Source organism: Aquarana catesbeiana, linkage group LG13, assembly GCF_042186555.1.
Source record: "Aquarana catesbeiana isolate 2022-GZ linkage group LG13, ASM4218655v1, whole genome shotgun sequence".
NCBI classification, from domain to species: domain Eukaryota; kingdom Metazoa; phylum Chordata; class Amphibia; order Anura; family Ranidae; genus Aquarana; species Aquarana catesbeiana.
In genome coordinates, this window is record NC_133336.1 from 192,842,937 (window position 1) to 192,859,717 (window position 16,781).

Here is a 16,781-nt window from a genome sequence, read left to right on the forward strand (position 1 = left end):
CAAAAAAAAGATCAAATTTTAGGTCTGTAAGGATTTAGTATCAACATGCTCTTCAAAACTGCTTCTGTGTTCTTTTTGGTTTTTATAGTTTTTTTTGTCAATTTTCTTTGACCAACTGTTGCATATAAAACAAGACACTCACTTCCTCTGCGGATGTTGAAGATCAGGCTTCCTTCAATGTGCGTGCAGCCAGTCAGTTCTTTTGCCGTCTGAATGGAATCTATAGATTTAATCCCTACTTTGCACGTCTTTGGACAGAGGCCTTCACATTTGTGGCACACAATGCTGCAAGAGAACCACACCATTATTTATGGATACATTTGAAATTGAATGAGTTCAACTGTACATAGTTATTTCTCTTTGTAACGTTGTACTTCTTTAAAGCTTACTCCATCTAAAACAGTTTTCAGTTTTTGATTACGAAGAGTTAACCCATCTAATCTTTTGAAGTAGGAACGATTCAGTCCCTAACAACCAGTGCCACCTTTACGCTCTCTAACTTATTCTAGCAGAAGGAAAGGTCAAACTGATTGGTTGCTGGTAGAGAAATAGTGATTACCGTATTTATCGGCGTTTAACACGCACTTTGTGGGTGCGTGTTATACGCCGATCCCCGCTAATTGTGATCTATCGGAGCGATCGCCGCCGACATTTACATAGCGTGTAGTTTTAAATATGGCACCGCAGAGTTCGGAGGGACTCGGTGGAGCTGAACGAGCACCGCCGAGATCACAGTGACTGGGCGGAGCCGAGATACACATAGCCGAGTGTTCTCGGCTCTTTCCGGCGCCGCTCACAGTCACGCCCAGTCCCGCTATTGGACCTGTGTTATGTCCATCATAGGGCGGGACTGGACGTGACTGTGAGCGGCATCGAGAAGAGCCGAGTACACTCAGCTATGTGTATCTCGGCTCCGCCCAGTCACCGAGTCCCCCTGAACTCCAAGGCGCCATATTTAAAACTACACGCTTTGTGTATGTTGGCGGCGATCTGTCCAAGGCAAGCATGTAATGGACACTGGGGGCAAGGCTGCACTGACCACTGGGGCAAGGCTGCACTGGGGCAAAGCTGCACCGACAAGGCTGCACTGGGGCAAAGCTGCACCGACAAGGCTGCACTGGGGCAAAGCTGCACCGACAAGGCTGCACTGGGGCAAAGCTGCACCGACAAGGCTGCACCGACAAGGCTGCACTGGGGCAAAGCTGCACCGACAAGGCTGCACTGGGGCAAAGCTGCACCGACAAGGCTGCACTGGGGCAAAGCTGCACCGACAAGGCTGCACTGGGGCAAAGCTGCACCGACAAGGCTGCACTGGGGCAAAGCTGCACCGACAAGGCTGCACTGGGGCAAAGCTGCACCGACAAGGCTGCACTGGGGCAAAGCTGCACCGACAAGGCTGCACTGGGGCAAAGCTGCACCGACAAGGCTGCACTGGGGCAAAGCTGCACCGACAAGGCTGCACTGGGGCAAAGCTGCACCGACAAGGCTGCACTGGGGCAAAGCTGCACCGACAAGGCTGCACTGGGGCAAAGCTGCACCGACAAGGCTGCACTGGGGCAAAGCTGCACCGACAAGGCTGCACTGGGGCAAAGCTGCACCGACAAGGCTGCACTGGGGCAAAGCTGCACCGACAAGGCTGCAATGGACACTGGGGCAAGGCTGCACTGACAATGAAAAGGCTGCAATGAAACTGACAAGGCTGCAGTTGGACACTGATGAGGCTGCATTGATGGGCATTTAAATGTAAGTTTTTTTCCCTTAAACTTCCCCCCTAAACTTGGGGTGCGTGTTATACGCCGGCGCGTGTTATACGCCGATAAATACGGTACTCTTCAGTTACATATTTTATACATGAGGTCCCATAAGTTTCAGGTCCATTATAGTGTAAAGGAGTGCATGAATCCACACAACAGAACAATGGTTCTGAATGCATTTATGCGTCTAAATTCTTTGTGAACAAGGTCAACATTGGACTCCAAGTTAGGAGTGGCTCTTAAAAGTAAGACAAGAAAACATGTCTAATAAGACAAAGAGTGTATCCATTTTTCTTCCTTTTATCTAGATCATATACCAACCTGCTCTCATTCCTGGTGTATCCTGGTGGACACTCTGAAAGACAACGATTCTCATAAATGACAAACTTAGAAGACTCGCGTGGGTTCTCGGAGACTTTCCGCAGACTGGCGCAGTACTCTGATGTGATGCAACGCCAGCCCTCATACTCATATGTTTTGGCTGGACATGAAGGCAAGCACTGGTCTTTGAAGAAAAAATTTCGACATGCCACACAGGCCCGGCTGTCTCCAGTCTTACTACATCCTCCCAGACATTCACTGTGGCAACATTCCCCGGTACTGGTACAGGCAATCTCATTGCCACAATTACACACTGAAATAGAAAGAAGACAAGTTAGACAAGGTGCAAAGAACTCAAGAAAAGACATGCTTAGACATCAGGCAGAATTACAGATCAACTGCACATCATCTGAAGTCAAATTAACTCGGGAGTAATAGCATAAATGTTGAGTGGTTCTTTCTTTTTGGTACTTCTCTTGTGCAGCTTGATACCCCACTAGTTCTAGGATTATGGCCACTGACATGCATAAAGTCTAAAATTTTCAAGTCATTCTACTGATTTAGACATGCCAAACAAGGTACTCACTTCATGAAGGTTTGTGGTCCCAGAGACCTTTAAAAGATAGAAGGTACACCTACATCCTCAGAACCCTAAACATGAAACTGGCTTTTGTTAAAGAATAAAAGTGACATCTAGGAAAAATGGAAAATACTTTAATAATATACAGTAAATAATAAAAAAAGAGGCATTAGATGCAAATATGGACATGTATGCAGGTGCAGTTAGTCACTTTGCCACTAGGTAACTCTGTACCAGAATAGTGTCTGGTACAGCAGGTAGTGACAAAAGGCCCATTTTGAGTAGAGCTCTGTCACAGTGATGCCAGGGGTGAGTCAGCACCCATATATAAGCTAGTTGGGGAGGAGCACACACTCTGGGGGGCATGGGAGCCACACACTCCACACCTGTGAGCATGTAATCTACACACGTGGGCCCTGGTCAGGGCAGGAGGCTGGGAGGAGTGGACCTATATGCAGGAGGAGCTAGCTGTAGTCATTCTGTCTCTTATAAAGGTGGGGGCTAGGTCAGATTGCAAAAGGCCTATAGGCCAGGCTGGAGAACCCTGTATGAAGCTTCCTCCCTGGAGGGTTTCCGGAAGAGGTGTATCCAGCTAGGGGGTGTCTTCAGGAAGCACAGCCTTGTGAGTACTTATGACCCTGGGAAGAGGCAAGACTACAGGGAGATGGCTGTGAGGTGCTGCATGTGCCTTCACTTGAGACTACTGCGGACTGTCCATTTAATGCAATTGACCGGGTACGCCAAGTGACTCTTGATTGTACGTCCTTATGATGTGATCATCTTGCCATTCCCTGAACACCACTAGTAAAGTGCAGTGAAGTTATATTGTGTTGACATTCCTTTTTGAAGGAGCCAAAAGGTCTATGGCCTGGAGATGTCATGAAGAGGCCTACAGCCAGGGGCAGGGCACAAAATGGCACAGGGGTCAGCCTCAACAGGTACTGTAGAACAGTGTTCTAGCAGGGCTGGAGCAGGTGTAGGGCCTTGTGCTTAGATGCCAAAACAAGCCACCTGCAAAGCCCCTCTTACAGATGCATAGCAGACATCCTTCTACATTTTTGAAAAAGCCTGTCATCCAGACAATAACGAAAAACTAAATTTTGGCTGTAACGGATCTCTATTTTTTTTACCTAGACCAGGGGTCTCCAGACTATGGCCCTCCAGTTGTTCAGGAACTACAATTCCCAATCATACCTAGTCATGTCTGAATGTCAGAGTTTTACAATGCCTCATGGGACGTGTAGTTCCGCAACAGCTGGAGGGCCGTAGTTTGGAGATCCCTGACCTAGACTAAAGTCTTGCTTTTGTAGGTCATATTAGTAAGTGGCCACATTTCCTTACAGGCTTAATTTGACCACAAATTCATACCACTGTTAAAGCATAGGCCTTTAACTAAGAGGACCTTTGATGTGGATAAAAAATTGAAGGTCTTTTGACAAGTACACACAATCAAGATATACTTTGTCATGGTACCGCAATACCGTACGTGTAGGTCTCAGTCAATGAATTAGATTTCGGTGTTTAAACATTGACACAAGTTGAGCAAACGAAGCAAGAGGAGCAGAAATGCTGTGTCATAATAAGCAGATTCCTCTGTTTCTGAGAAAGTTATCCAGACAGCCAGGAGGCATAGAACCTAGAGCCGAAGAAGAATACTGTTCCTGAAAGACGAAACAGGTTGGCAAAAGAACAAGCATGGCAAACATTTTGTTCTCTGCCCGTGGGCAGTCATCGTTCTTTATGTGTTTGCAAGCCAAACATGACCAATAAATGTATCCCAACATACAAGACTTTGGCTGCCTAATGTGCTGAAGGGATCCAAAATCTTTTCCCAGATGAACAAGTTTTGTTGTGGTTTCAAACTTGCTTTGTGGACGATTAGTAAAATGATGTATAAAAATGTTGCAATACCACTGGAGACCTTTGTTCTACTTTCTGAGGCGCAGAACAAAAAAAACAAAAAAAACAAAAAAAAAAAAAAAAAACCTTAGTTAGACTTACCGGTGACGGTATTTCTACGAGCCTTTCAGGACAGCACCTTGGAGAGCGTAGCTCCACCTCTTAGACAGGAAACACTGCGTGACAACGCCCCTTTAAAAAGCAGCTGCTTCCACCATGCCATCAGTTGTTACCGAGAAATCCTCCGACATGCTGGAAAATATAATCAGACAATTACCAGGTCCTATAATTATACTTTACATATGATAACCAAGGGAGGGAAGTAGGCTGCTGTCCTGAAAGGCTCGTAGAAATACCGTCACCGGTAAGTCTAACTAAGGTTTTCTCCCTTCGCCTTTCAGGACAGCACCTTGGAGAGGATAACCGAGAAACTTACTTCAGGGTGGGACTACTGCCTGCAAAACCTTCCTACCAAATGATTGGTCCGAGGCTGATAGTAGATCCAAGCGGTAGTGCCTTATGAAGGTCGAAAAACTGGACCATGTGGCAGCCTTGCAGATTTGCTCAGGAGATGCCCCAGCCCTTTCTGCCCATGATGCCGCCACTGCTCGAGTAGAATGAGGTAATACCCCTTCCGGAGGTTCCAGACCCAAAGATATGTATGCCTCTTTGATGGCCTGCTTTAACCATCTTCCAAGGGTGCTTTTGGAAGCTTTACCTCCTTTGTGAGTACAAAGAGTGAGGATGACTTTCTGATTTCCTTTGTTCTTTCCAGATATTTAAGCAGGCACCTCCTGACATCAAGGGTATGGAAAGCTTCTTCTCCTGCTCCCGAAGGTAAAGGACAAAAAGTAGGGAGAATGATTTCCTGTGTACGGTGAAAAACTGAAGCCACCTTTGGTAGAAATGCTGGATCCGTCCTTAAGACTACCCTATCCTGTAGACATCTCATGAAGGGCTCTTTAATTGAAAGGGCTTGTAACTCACTAATTCTACGTGCGGAAGTTACTGCTACCAATAAAATAGTCTTTAACGTCAAGAAACGTAATGATGCTTCTTCTATGGGTTCAAACGGTGCCATAGTTAGACCCTGAAGAACTAAAGATAAATCCCATTTGGGAAAACTAACAACAGGTCTAGGCTTTACTTTTGCCATTGCCCTAAAAAATCTGATTATTAAAAGGTTCCCCTGACAGGGTTCTTTCCAAAAAAACTGATAAAGCAGCTACCTGCGTCTTGAGCGTACTTGCTGCTAACCCCTTCTCCAATCCCTCTTGAAGAAATTCCAAAACTGAAAATGTGGTACGAAAATCAAAGTTTTTACTGGAACACCAAGAATTATAGATCTTCCAGACTTTAAAGTAAATGTCTCTCGTCACTTTTTTTCTACTTGCAAGAAGGGTAGAAATAAGCCTCTCTGATAAACCCTTTCGTCTTAAGATTTGTTCTTCAGAAACCAAGCTGTTAGTTTGAGGTAAGCTGGATCTGGATGGAGAATTCGGCCCTGACTCAACAGGTCTGTCCTGATTGGTAATCTCCAAGCAGGTTTCACTGAGAGGTTCATCAAGGTTGAAAACCAGGGTCTTTTTGGCCAATAAGGAGCTATTAATATTAGCTCCGTGGACTCCAATCTGAATTTGGCTAACACCTTTGGTATCAGTTGGAACGGGGGAAAAGCGTAGGACAGATGGAAGTCCCATTTGTGAGCTAACGCATCTACTCCGAGAGCTTGATCCTGTCTCTGAAGAGAGAAGAAGACTGGTATTTTTGCATTTTCCTCTTTTGCAAAGAGGTCCACTTGGGGATGACCCCAACTCTTGGAAATCTTTTCGAATAATTCCTGATTGAGAGACCACTCTGCTTCCCTTATTTCTTTCCTGCTGAGGAGATCTGCTAAGGTGTTTTCCGTCCCCTTTAGATGGACTGCTGATAGAGAGGCCACATTGTTCTCTGCCCATCTTAGGATCTGATGCGCTAGACCCATTAGGGTTTTGCTTTTTGTGCCCCCTTGCTTTGTTAAATATAATACTGTCGTCATATTGTCTGACAATATTTGGACATGTTGATTCACTAGAAATTCCTGGAGGGAGAGGAGGCTTAAGTGAACAGCCTTTAACTCTCTCCAATTTGAAGATCTTCTTGCTTCTGGTTTGGTCCAAACTCCCTGAACCGTTTTTTCTTCCAGGTGAGCTCCCCATCCCCAGGCGCTGGCATCTGTAGTCAGCCTTCTGGTTACCGGAAAGACCCAAGGAAGCCCTTTTGAAACGTTTCCTAGGTTCCTCCACCACCAGAGAGACCTTTTTGCTCTTGCCCCCAAGTTGAATTTCTTCTCCAGAGGTTCCTGGTATGACCAATTCATCAGGATATCCGATTGCAGAGGACGGGAATGCAATCTGGCCCACTGTACCGAAGGAATTGCTGCTGTCAACAGACCCAGAGCCGACATGGCTTGTCTTACAGAGATCTCTGCGTTGGATTGAAGTGTTATCAGGGTCAACTGCATCTTCTCTATTTTCTCCTGGGGTAGAAAAATTTTCTGTTCTATCGAGTCTATTTCGTACCCCAGAAACCTTACCCTTTGAGATGGAATTAAGTTTGACTTCTGAAGATTGAGAAGCCATCCCAAACCTCTTAAATGTGTTTGAACTGTCTGTAGGTTGACCTCTACTTGACCCCTTGAGTCTGCAAACAGTAGCAGATCGTCCAAATAGGGTACTATTGAAATCCCCTTCAGTCTCAGGGGCTCCAAAGATTCCGCCATCACTTTTGTGAATACCCTGGGAGAAGAGGAAAGACCGAAAGGCAGAGCCCGAAACTGCAGGTGCCAAATCTCCCCTTCCCCCAGATTGACTGCAAGACGCAGGAACCTTTGTGATGGGGGCGCTATTGGTATATGGAGATAGGCATCTCTCAAATCGATGGAAGCCATATGACATTTGGGGGTTAGCAAATTCCTTACTGAGAAAATCGTATCCATCCTGAATTTTTTGTATTTTATGGATCGATTTAGAACCTTTAAATTGAGAATCAGGCGGAACTTTCCTGATGGCTTTTTGACCATAAAAATGTGGGAGTAAAACCCCTTCCCCTCTTGATCTTTCGGAACCTGGGAAATGACCTTCTGTTGCATCAGTTCCTGTAACAGAGACTTCATGGCCAGAGCCTTTTCCCGATCCTTTGGCAGGTTTGTGATGTAAAACCGACTTGGGGGGCTTTGTGAGAATTCCAATTGATAACCCTTTTTGATTAACCCCAGAACAAAAGGACTCTTTGTTGTTTTTTCCCAGATTGGTAAAAAGTCCTGTAGTCTCCCCCCTACTAGATGGTCATTGTTTTTTAGGGGTTTGTTCTGGGGTTCTAAAGAGTACCCCACCTCTACCTCTTCCTCTCTGAGAAGACCAGGGTCTCTTCTGTGTGTGGTCCTTTTCCTTATCGGTTTGTCGAAAAGGACGAAAATTTTTCCTCTGCTGTACCGTTTTCTTCTTCTGTGGGAAAGCTTTCTTCTTGTCTGCTGTCCTGTCAAGGACAGTCTCTAGTTCTGGCCCAAACATCAGGTCTCCTGAAAAGGGAATTCCGCACAGTTTTACTTTAGAAGCTGAATCCCCTGACCAGGTCTTTAGCCAGAGTGCTCTTCTTGCTGAGTTAACAAGCGCAGAGGACCTGGCTGACATCCTGATAGATTCTGCAGAGGCATCTGCCATATATTTTACTGCCTTAAGCAGGGTAGGGAAGGACTCCAATAAGTCCTTTCTGGAGGTACCTGCCACAACATGATTTTTAAGTTGCTCTAACCAGCACTCCAGATTCCTAGCCACAACCGTAGCCGCCATTGCTGGCTTAAGATTAGCTAGAGATGAGTCCCAGGCTTTCTTCAGTAGCCCATCTGCCCTCTTATCCATAGCATCTTTGAGAATACCCATGTCCTCAAAAGCTAAATCAGTCTTCCTAGATACTTGAGAAAAGGCAGCGTCTATTTTTGGTTTTTTATTCCACAATAGTTCCTCATTCTCCTCAAAAGGAAACCTCCTTTTGAGGGTTTTAGAAAAAAACTGTCCTCTCTCTGGGTTCTTCCATTCCTTTTTAATAGTGTCTGTTAACACTTTATGCACAGGGAACACCCTGTGTTTAATTTCCTCCAGCCCCAGGTACATCTTATCATGCACAGACAGCTGAGCCTTTTCTTCCTGGATCTCCAGGGTAGTATAAATTGCCTTGAGTAATTCATCCACCTCCTCAAGTGACAGCTTATATCTAGATGATCTTGACTCTTCTTCCACCTCCTCCTCCTCAGAATCAATGGTTGAGGGTGGAATGCTTTCCCTTTCCTCCTTCGACTCACTTTCCACCTGTCTGGAAGTGGACTGAGGGAAACTGGAGTGAGAACTCTGCTCTTGGCTGGAACTCTGGCCGTGCTTTACAAGGGAACGCACTGTCCCTAGGGCCTCTGCTAACTCCTTCCTCACAGAAGATAAGAGCTCTTTGCACTCTTGTGAGGATTCTTCTTTTACTAAATCCACAATGCAGGATTTGCACAGTGGTTTGGGCCAAGAGTCCCTTAAAGGATTTTTGCATGAGGGGCACTTTCTCCCTGTTCTCTCTGATTTGGCAGTAGCTTTCTGAAACAGAGAAACAAGAAAAAACCCAGGTCCTTTAGAACTAAGGCTTCAGAGAAAAGTAGTACCTCCAGCCAACACCCTAAGTGCCCAGAGTCTCACTCCTTTGCTGAACTGCTAATGGAAACTGTTACCCCATAGCAGACAGCAGCAGGTTTTGAATAACCACATCAAAGATAAAACACCCAGTGATATAAAAGGAAAGAGGTGCCACCGCACCTCTCCTACCTGGGCCTGGCCGGGAACCTGGGCGCCTGCATCCGCCATTGCTGCTGACGATTCCGCTGTCTCCATAGTGCAATCCGCAGCTGCTGCACTGTGTACTAGGCTCCATGTGCCAAACAAAAGGAAGTCCCGGCCAGAGGACCCGCCCCTTCCTCCTGCGTTCCAGCAGCAGGAACCAATCGCTGCTACGCCCCGCCGGAAGTATCCGCCCACCGGAACTGACATCACCTGCTGTCCGGGATTCGGCGCCGCCATGCAGAGGCCTGGCATGGACGCTCTTACTGAGCACAACCGCGGCCCCCCGAACACCCCGGGTGGAAAACTTCCGGCAGACCATTACTCCTGTGAGCCGGAGAAGGAAAGGACACCGGAGCACCCTCCTCACGTAAGGGAAGGAGCTGGGTTGGTCTGAGTACCCAAACGTGGAGGTCCTGCCAAAACCCTCTCCTTGGAGAGAGCGCAGCCCCTCTGGTTCCCCAAGCAGTGCTTCCACCATGGCGGAGGAAACACTAAAACTGATGGCATGGTGGAAGCAGCTGCTTTTTAAAGGGGCGTTGTCACGCAGTGTTTCCTGTCTAAGAGGTGGAGCTACGCTCTCCAAGGTGCTGTCCTGAAAGGCGAAGGGAGAAAAAAAAAGATTCTCTTTGCATGTCCCAGCTGGCCAAGTTGGAGGAACCCCAAATCTGTTATGCCCAGAAAGAATGGGTTTGCACAGATTGGATTGTCCACACACGAGTATGCCTATAGCTGATTGATACAGGTTACAGTCTAATTAAACAACGTTCTTTGGGTCTACCAAAAATTACATGGAGTGAAGGCCTGCCTAATCCAATACAAATCAAAGGGATTTTTCAGATAGGCATTTCAAAGTTTCAAACATTTCAAAGTTTCGGTAAATCTAATAAAGCTTGCCAAGCACATTACAATCTGATTGTACCATCGCTATTAGATTAAAACACATCTGCGTAGAGCAGGGTTTTTTAGCCAGGATTCCATGGAACCGTAGGGCTCCTCCACAGGTTGTTAGGGATTCCATGAGCAATGAGCAATTTCTGCCTCTGATAAGTTCTCGTTGACACCATTGGTCTTTTTAGCTATCTGTAAAGGGGTAATTATTTCCAATAACAACACATGTAAGGAGCATTCTTCCAACTGACCATCACACTAATGTATCAGGAGTTGTAGATCTAGTAATTTTAGCAGAGGTTCCCGGGGGCTATAAAGTTATTTCAATGGTTCCTCCATGTTGAAATGGTTGAGAAAGGCTGGTGTAGAGCATAAAGACCTACATGATCGCATAAAAAAAAAAAAAAAATGAATGGATGTTCAGGTACTACATAGTTGTTGGTAAATTTAAAAAGGTGATTGCACAACCAGGCTGTAGTGTTTAATGTAAAATCGGAACTTGCATGTTTGGTTATTTTAAATTAATCTAGTCCGGGAACAAGTTTGAAGGAACGCTCTGTTCTCTTACTTCAAATCAACAAACACAGGCTCGAATTTTCACCAAAGCTGTTAGGCAAGTAGATTGGATCCCTGCTAACCAAGTGCCTGTAGCCACCAGCTTCCTTGTCTTCTCAACAACTTTAAATCCGGCCATAGACGATTCGAATCTCGGCTGGTTTAGCAGGGAAGATTCGAATCATGTATGGGCAGGCTGATCGTACCCAAGTAGAGTGATAGATCAACTTGGGTACAACAGCATGTTGGATTGTTCATGTGATTATTGCAGCCGCTATAGAACATAATTTCGTGGGAGGGATTCCCCCTCAGCACTGACTGTACTGATGGGGAAATTGAGTGGTTAGTTGCAGGAAAAAGAAAAATTGCATCATCCATGTCCGTCCTAATATCTAAACCTGTGAAAAGCAGCCGAGTGTGTTCCACAGTCCTAGCCCCACCTTGAGATAGATTAGATAGATAGATTAGATAGATAGAGAAATTATATTACAGATTGCTGGTGTGTGGTTGCGTTTGATACCAAAATAGAATTGTTCCTCAGTTAGGTTTGGTTGCGGTGTCAAATTGCCTTTACACAATCCCGATGCATGAATTGTCTACCTTGATGGTGTACTACCATGAAGTCTCGGAGTTTACAAAGTAACTGCCATAATCCACAATCTATATGTACAGAGTAAGGAGACCGCATAATGCCTTCTACTCTGAAGCCAGGCTTAAATTTGAATACACCCTATTGCTAGGCTGAATCCTGAAGGTCACCCAGAAGAAGAATTCTCACTTTCAACAATATTACGTGCCCAACACTCAAAAATTAAAGCAGGCTACAGGTTCTGGGGGCATTACGCACTGGAAGGCAAGCCTGGCTGCGTATATTCAGACAGTTTAATACCAACACAGGTGACCTAAATGCATAATGCAAACTTGACATGCAAAGGCAGTCCTACATATTTTAATAGGTTTACTGGTGACCGTTTATAGGTCTCTGCTGCCGTATTTGCTGTAAAAAAAAAAAAAAAAAAAAAACCCACAACACAACCACACTTTTCTCTGTGACATCCTACCTATACCCCAAAAAGGGAAGTTCTGCTTCATGCCCATCCCCTCCCTCTGGAAATTTTTATTTTGGGGGAGGGGGGGGTAGAGGTTACCTGGTTTTTGACAGGTAACCTGCTCCCACTTGGATTGTCTAGGCCAGTGGTTCTCAACTCCAGTCCTCGGGACCCACCAACAGGCCAGATTTTAAGTATTACCTTGGGGAGTTGCAGAATAGAATACTGCAATCACTGAGCAGCAAGTGATATCACCTGTGATGTATTTCAGCTATCTTGCAAACCTGGCCTGTTGGTGGGTCCTGAGGACTGGAGTTGAGAACCACTGGTCTAGGCTATTCCATCAAAAGTTCATCCCTCCACCCGCCCCGCAACATTCTGCGACACATCATAGGTCCCAGAATGCTGCGGCAGGACCGTTCCCAAAAACCCATGCAGTGGCTGTAAAAACCACAAGGAGTCAGCCGGCTTCCCACAGTTAACATGCCAGTACCCTGAAAACTGGCAAAGAACTGGCCAGGGTGAAGACAGCGCTGGACAGGCAAGTGTACTTTTAAAGTCATTAACTACAAACAGGGTGAAGGTCCTTCAAAACTCAGGGTCAATGCTTACAGGATAAAGCTGAACCCTTGGCAGATTTAAGAAAAACAAACACACACACGCATTGATGCAGAAAATGGAGGAGAGCTGCGCCAATCACAATATGTAAATTAGCATTGGTAGAAACAGTAGTCCATAAAATCAATCCTTCAATGACACCACAGTGACTTCACACATTAAAAAGAGTGCCCGACCACTATATAAAAGGCCTGCTTACCAAATAGCAAGCAAAAGGGGCGTTTGGCTGTAACCCAGCCACGTCCTTTAGCTTGCAAGGATGACTGTTGGAGACACAGGAACTGGATCTTGTTGTTGGCAACCCCCTAGGCATCTCCCAAACTCGTAACCGTACTTGAGATGCACTCAGGATGGGCTTGCCTCATGTGTTCAGATGTGTTAGTCTGAACACATGAGGAGAGCCCATCCTGAGTGCACCTCAGTGTACGGCTACAAGGTCCAGATCCTGTGTGTCCAACAGTCATCCTTGCAAGCTAAAGGCCGTGGCTGGGTTACAGCCAAACGCCCCTTTTGCTTGCCATTTGGTAAGCAGGCCTTTTATACGGTGGTCGGGCACTCTTTTTAATGTGTGAAGTCACTGTGGTGTCATTGAAGGATTGAATTTATGAACTACTGTTCATACCAATGCTAATTTACATATTGTGACTGGCGCAGCTCTCCTCCATTTTCTATGTCTAATTTGTGTGTATCCCACATTTGAGTTGCTGCCTTTGCTGGTTCTATCATTTAAGTCTAGTGCAGTTTTTTTTCTTTTTCTACACATTGATGCAGCCCTGTAATAACTAATATATCATGGATGTATATTTAAATACAAGCAGTGCAAGTACCCAAATTCCACTTGGGTGTCCCTGAGATAAGCTCAATACTGTGCTACTACTACTTTGACTGTCCAATCCATGTCCAGGACAACCTGGGCTCAAAAAGCGTGGGTTCAGTGATACTGAACTTTAGACTACGTACATTATTAGAAAAAAAATAAATACTGCCAGGAAAATCTCTGCAATGACAATGATTACTACAGCAAAAGCTAGTTTTATTATTGTAATTTTGTAAGGGTCCATTCATTTTTATCTTGTTCCTATTGGCTGGAGTTAAAATGGTTAGCATTTAGGTTTAGAGTATAAATTATTAAAGAGTAATATTAAAATATTAAATTTTGAGGGTTAAAATAAAAGGAAAAAAAAAAAGAAAATTCCAGATTGGGGGAAAGCAAAAATAAATAAATCAATCTATCTCCCTCAAACTCAGCTCTTAAAGTAAATAAAAAAAATAAAAACAAAAACAACAACAACACTGACTGCTATAGTGCCCTCCTCCTGAAGTGCCCTTCAGTCGGTCTGCAGGGGCAGACTCACACTCGCTGGTCCAAAGTCACTCCTCTTCTGGATTGAATGGACACTCAGCAGATCCAGAAGTGGCAGAGAAAATGGCAGTTGCAGATGGGGTGGTGACAGCAAACGTAATCTTTCTGCACGATGTACAAGAGTGCTGTTTACATTATGGCAAGAGACACGCTTTCACCTTCCCCAACCCAAAAATGTTGGTGAATATCATCAGAAAAGGCATTTACTCAATTTGAGAAACAGATCCCTAAATATTTGCTCTGAAGAGTAAACATGGGGCTGTTCATGGCAAAAGGTCTCATCTATAGTGAGATTGCAATGGCAAGAGTAGATTCTCACCCAACCATCTGGTCTCCAACAGCCTTCTATGGACATTTTTGAAATAGGTGTCCATGCACTAACTTGTTTTATCAAATTTTTTCTCCATGGTGTGCACAAGTGCATTGTTACATTGAGAAGATGATTAAGCCTATTGCTCAGGGGCATGGCATATGTTTCAAGAGAAAAAGGCACCAGAATTGCTACATCAGGGGCCACAAGGGATACCTTTCCCAAGTGAATAATATACTGTAGTAACATTGAGAAACATTACCCTAGACCAGGGTTTCTCAATCAGGGTTCTGGAGGAACCCTAGGGTTCCAGAGCAGTTGCTAGTTGTCCCTTGAGCAATGGGCAATTTCTGCCTCTCAGATATGTTCCCACTGACACCATGGTACTTTAAGCCATCCGTAAGGGGATACGTCTTCCTAATGACCACCAATAAAAGATTAAATAAAGATTATTAATTTTACTGGATTCTGGAGCTGATAGCTACCTTTTCTTCTGAATACTTTTAACAGCGGATGGAGATCCTTTAAGCCCGTGCACCTAGCAGAAAGACTCCACTTCAGATTTGTCACAAATCTTTGTTGAGAGCGCTGCTCTTATGTGTCGTTTGTCTACATCACACTAATGTATCATAAGTTGTAGATCTAGTCATTTTTAGCAGGGGTTCCCCCTAGACTGGGAAGTTATTTTAAGGGTTCCTCCATGTTGAAAAGGTTGAGAAAGGCTGCCCTAGACCTTCAGACTTGACATAAAGCAGCGTTCGATGGTGGATGTACAAGCTTGGCTGGTGAAGGTTACTAGGCCAACTTTAATCCAATACTCATGCTGAGTAGTTTATAACAGTAAACTCTGACCAATAATTCAGACTGCTTAATGTCATACTTACATTCTAAGAATATAACATGGTGAATTGCAATTTGTGGAAGCTCAGACTAAGTCATGATCCATTGAGAAGGACATTCCACACATGTCAAGAGTGGGTTATTAAAGTGCAAGTTCAGACTTGCTTCCTTCGCTTTGGTGACAACATAGGATGGGGTCTACCCTTAAAACACGGCATTATTAAAAGTAAATGACTTTTCACAGAAAGAACCCATGTCTGCAAACATATATGAACTCAATCTATGGTTATCACTTGAATAGTTAAAAGGAAGGACATTCATGAGAAAAAGATAGAACACCATTTTACTGGAAAAAAAGCCTGTCTGGGTCTTGGCATTGTGAAGGCTATGTTTGTCCATAGGATTTTGTTGTTCTAATACAGGTTTGTTAGCTTAAAGGAAGTAGGTTAGGATGGCTTTTTTTTTTCCCCAGGCACCCATTCAATATGGAAGATTGCCATGGCCTAACTACCAAGGAGCCAATATTGCTTGGACCCGTAATTGAAGAAATTTGGTTGCGACTACCTCCAGGTCTGGATGGCAGTATCAACAGTAGGTTGTAGGCCTTGAGGCGTTTGTAGCACCCTCACAATTTGGCTGGTAGGTATATCTAGTGCTAGCTCCAGCTGTAGGCACAGAAACAGGAATTGTTTAGTACAGTCTGTGCGGGGTTGCACAGGCTGGGAGGTCGATTACTTCGCCCTGTCTCTGGAAGAAGCTTCTGGAGCTTAGGGTGGGAGTTTTCAAATTCATGGCCTTAATATTTAGTAGAGCCAAGCCAATTCCTTGGGGAGGCGTGCCCAAATGGTGGTTGGGTTACTGTTAAATAGGCTAGAACTCTGTAGAGTCTGTTCTTTTCCCTCACTGTGGGGATGGATCTGGGAGCTCAAGGGAAAGGAGGGGAGGATGGCTTGCCTACTTTGCTGGAGAATGTATCTCTGGACTGATCATTGCCAGAATCTGTGAGTAGAGCCAAACCTTCCTGTGGGCATTGCTCTGCAACTGCCAGAGGCTAGACTATCTCAGCCCAATTCTCCCAAAACCTCTCCAGCTGGGAACGATACAATATTGCTGCTGCTCAGAGGTAGAAAAGAGTCCTCTAATTTGTGCACTAAGCGTCTGAGCAGCTCATACCCTACTGTTCTTCCAAAATAAGAATTACTGGAGCAATAAACTTTGAAAAAAAAACACCTCTGGACTGTTCATGGTGCCTGTGTGGATGAGATGCTGCTATGTGCATGGCTGATTGCACCGATTAGGTAAAGAACCTGTGGACAGTTAGAGGAGCATATGGGGGTAGCGCTACATGTATAAAATAATGGAGCAAGTGCAAAGGGCAGTCATCTTTGATAACTAATAAAAAAACAAAATAGTGAAGCGATGCCCCTTTTGCCCTCCAGAAACATTGGACATCACTTTCGGTTCAGCCTGCATTCCGCTGAGATCTCTGGTTTCCAGGTTCTAAGCCCACTTCCTGGTTTCTTCCACCTGGCCAGCGGTGGTGAGGCTGTTTCCTGGAATAGCGTGATCTGCACTGGGATGCGCTTATGACAGGTGCCAAATTTTGCTACCTTTGCGAGTTATTTATTGTCCTTTTATCCTTAAAATCTTTTCTAGGAGCTACACTGTTTTTACAGAGACATCTTCATTCTGTTCTGAGGTGCTGCTGCAAGTGTATCAAGATCGTTAATCCATACGGACTATTCATC

The 16,781-nt window shown here is 44.9% G+C and overlaps 1 protein-coding gene across 1 annotated transcript in view; it reads right to left on the minus strand.

The window, feature by feature from the left end:
* Positions 1-16,781, minus strand: part of INSRR (insulin receptor related receptor) — a 137,031-nt gene that overhangs the window by 53,334 nt on the left and 66,916 nt on the right. The window contains exons 3-4 of the mRNA XM_073609797.1: positions 2,076-2,388; positions 143-285 (exon numbers count right to left, since the gene is read on the minus strand). Coding sequence (XP_073465898.1) covers positions 143-285; positions 2,076-2,388 — 456 coding nt within the window. The remainder of the gene's footprint in view (positions 1-142; positions 286-2,075; positions 2,389-16,781) is intronic.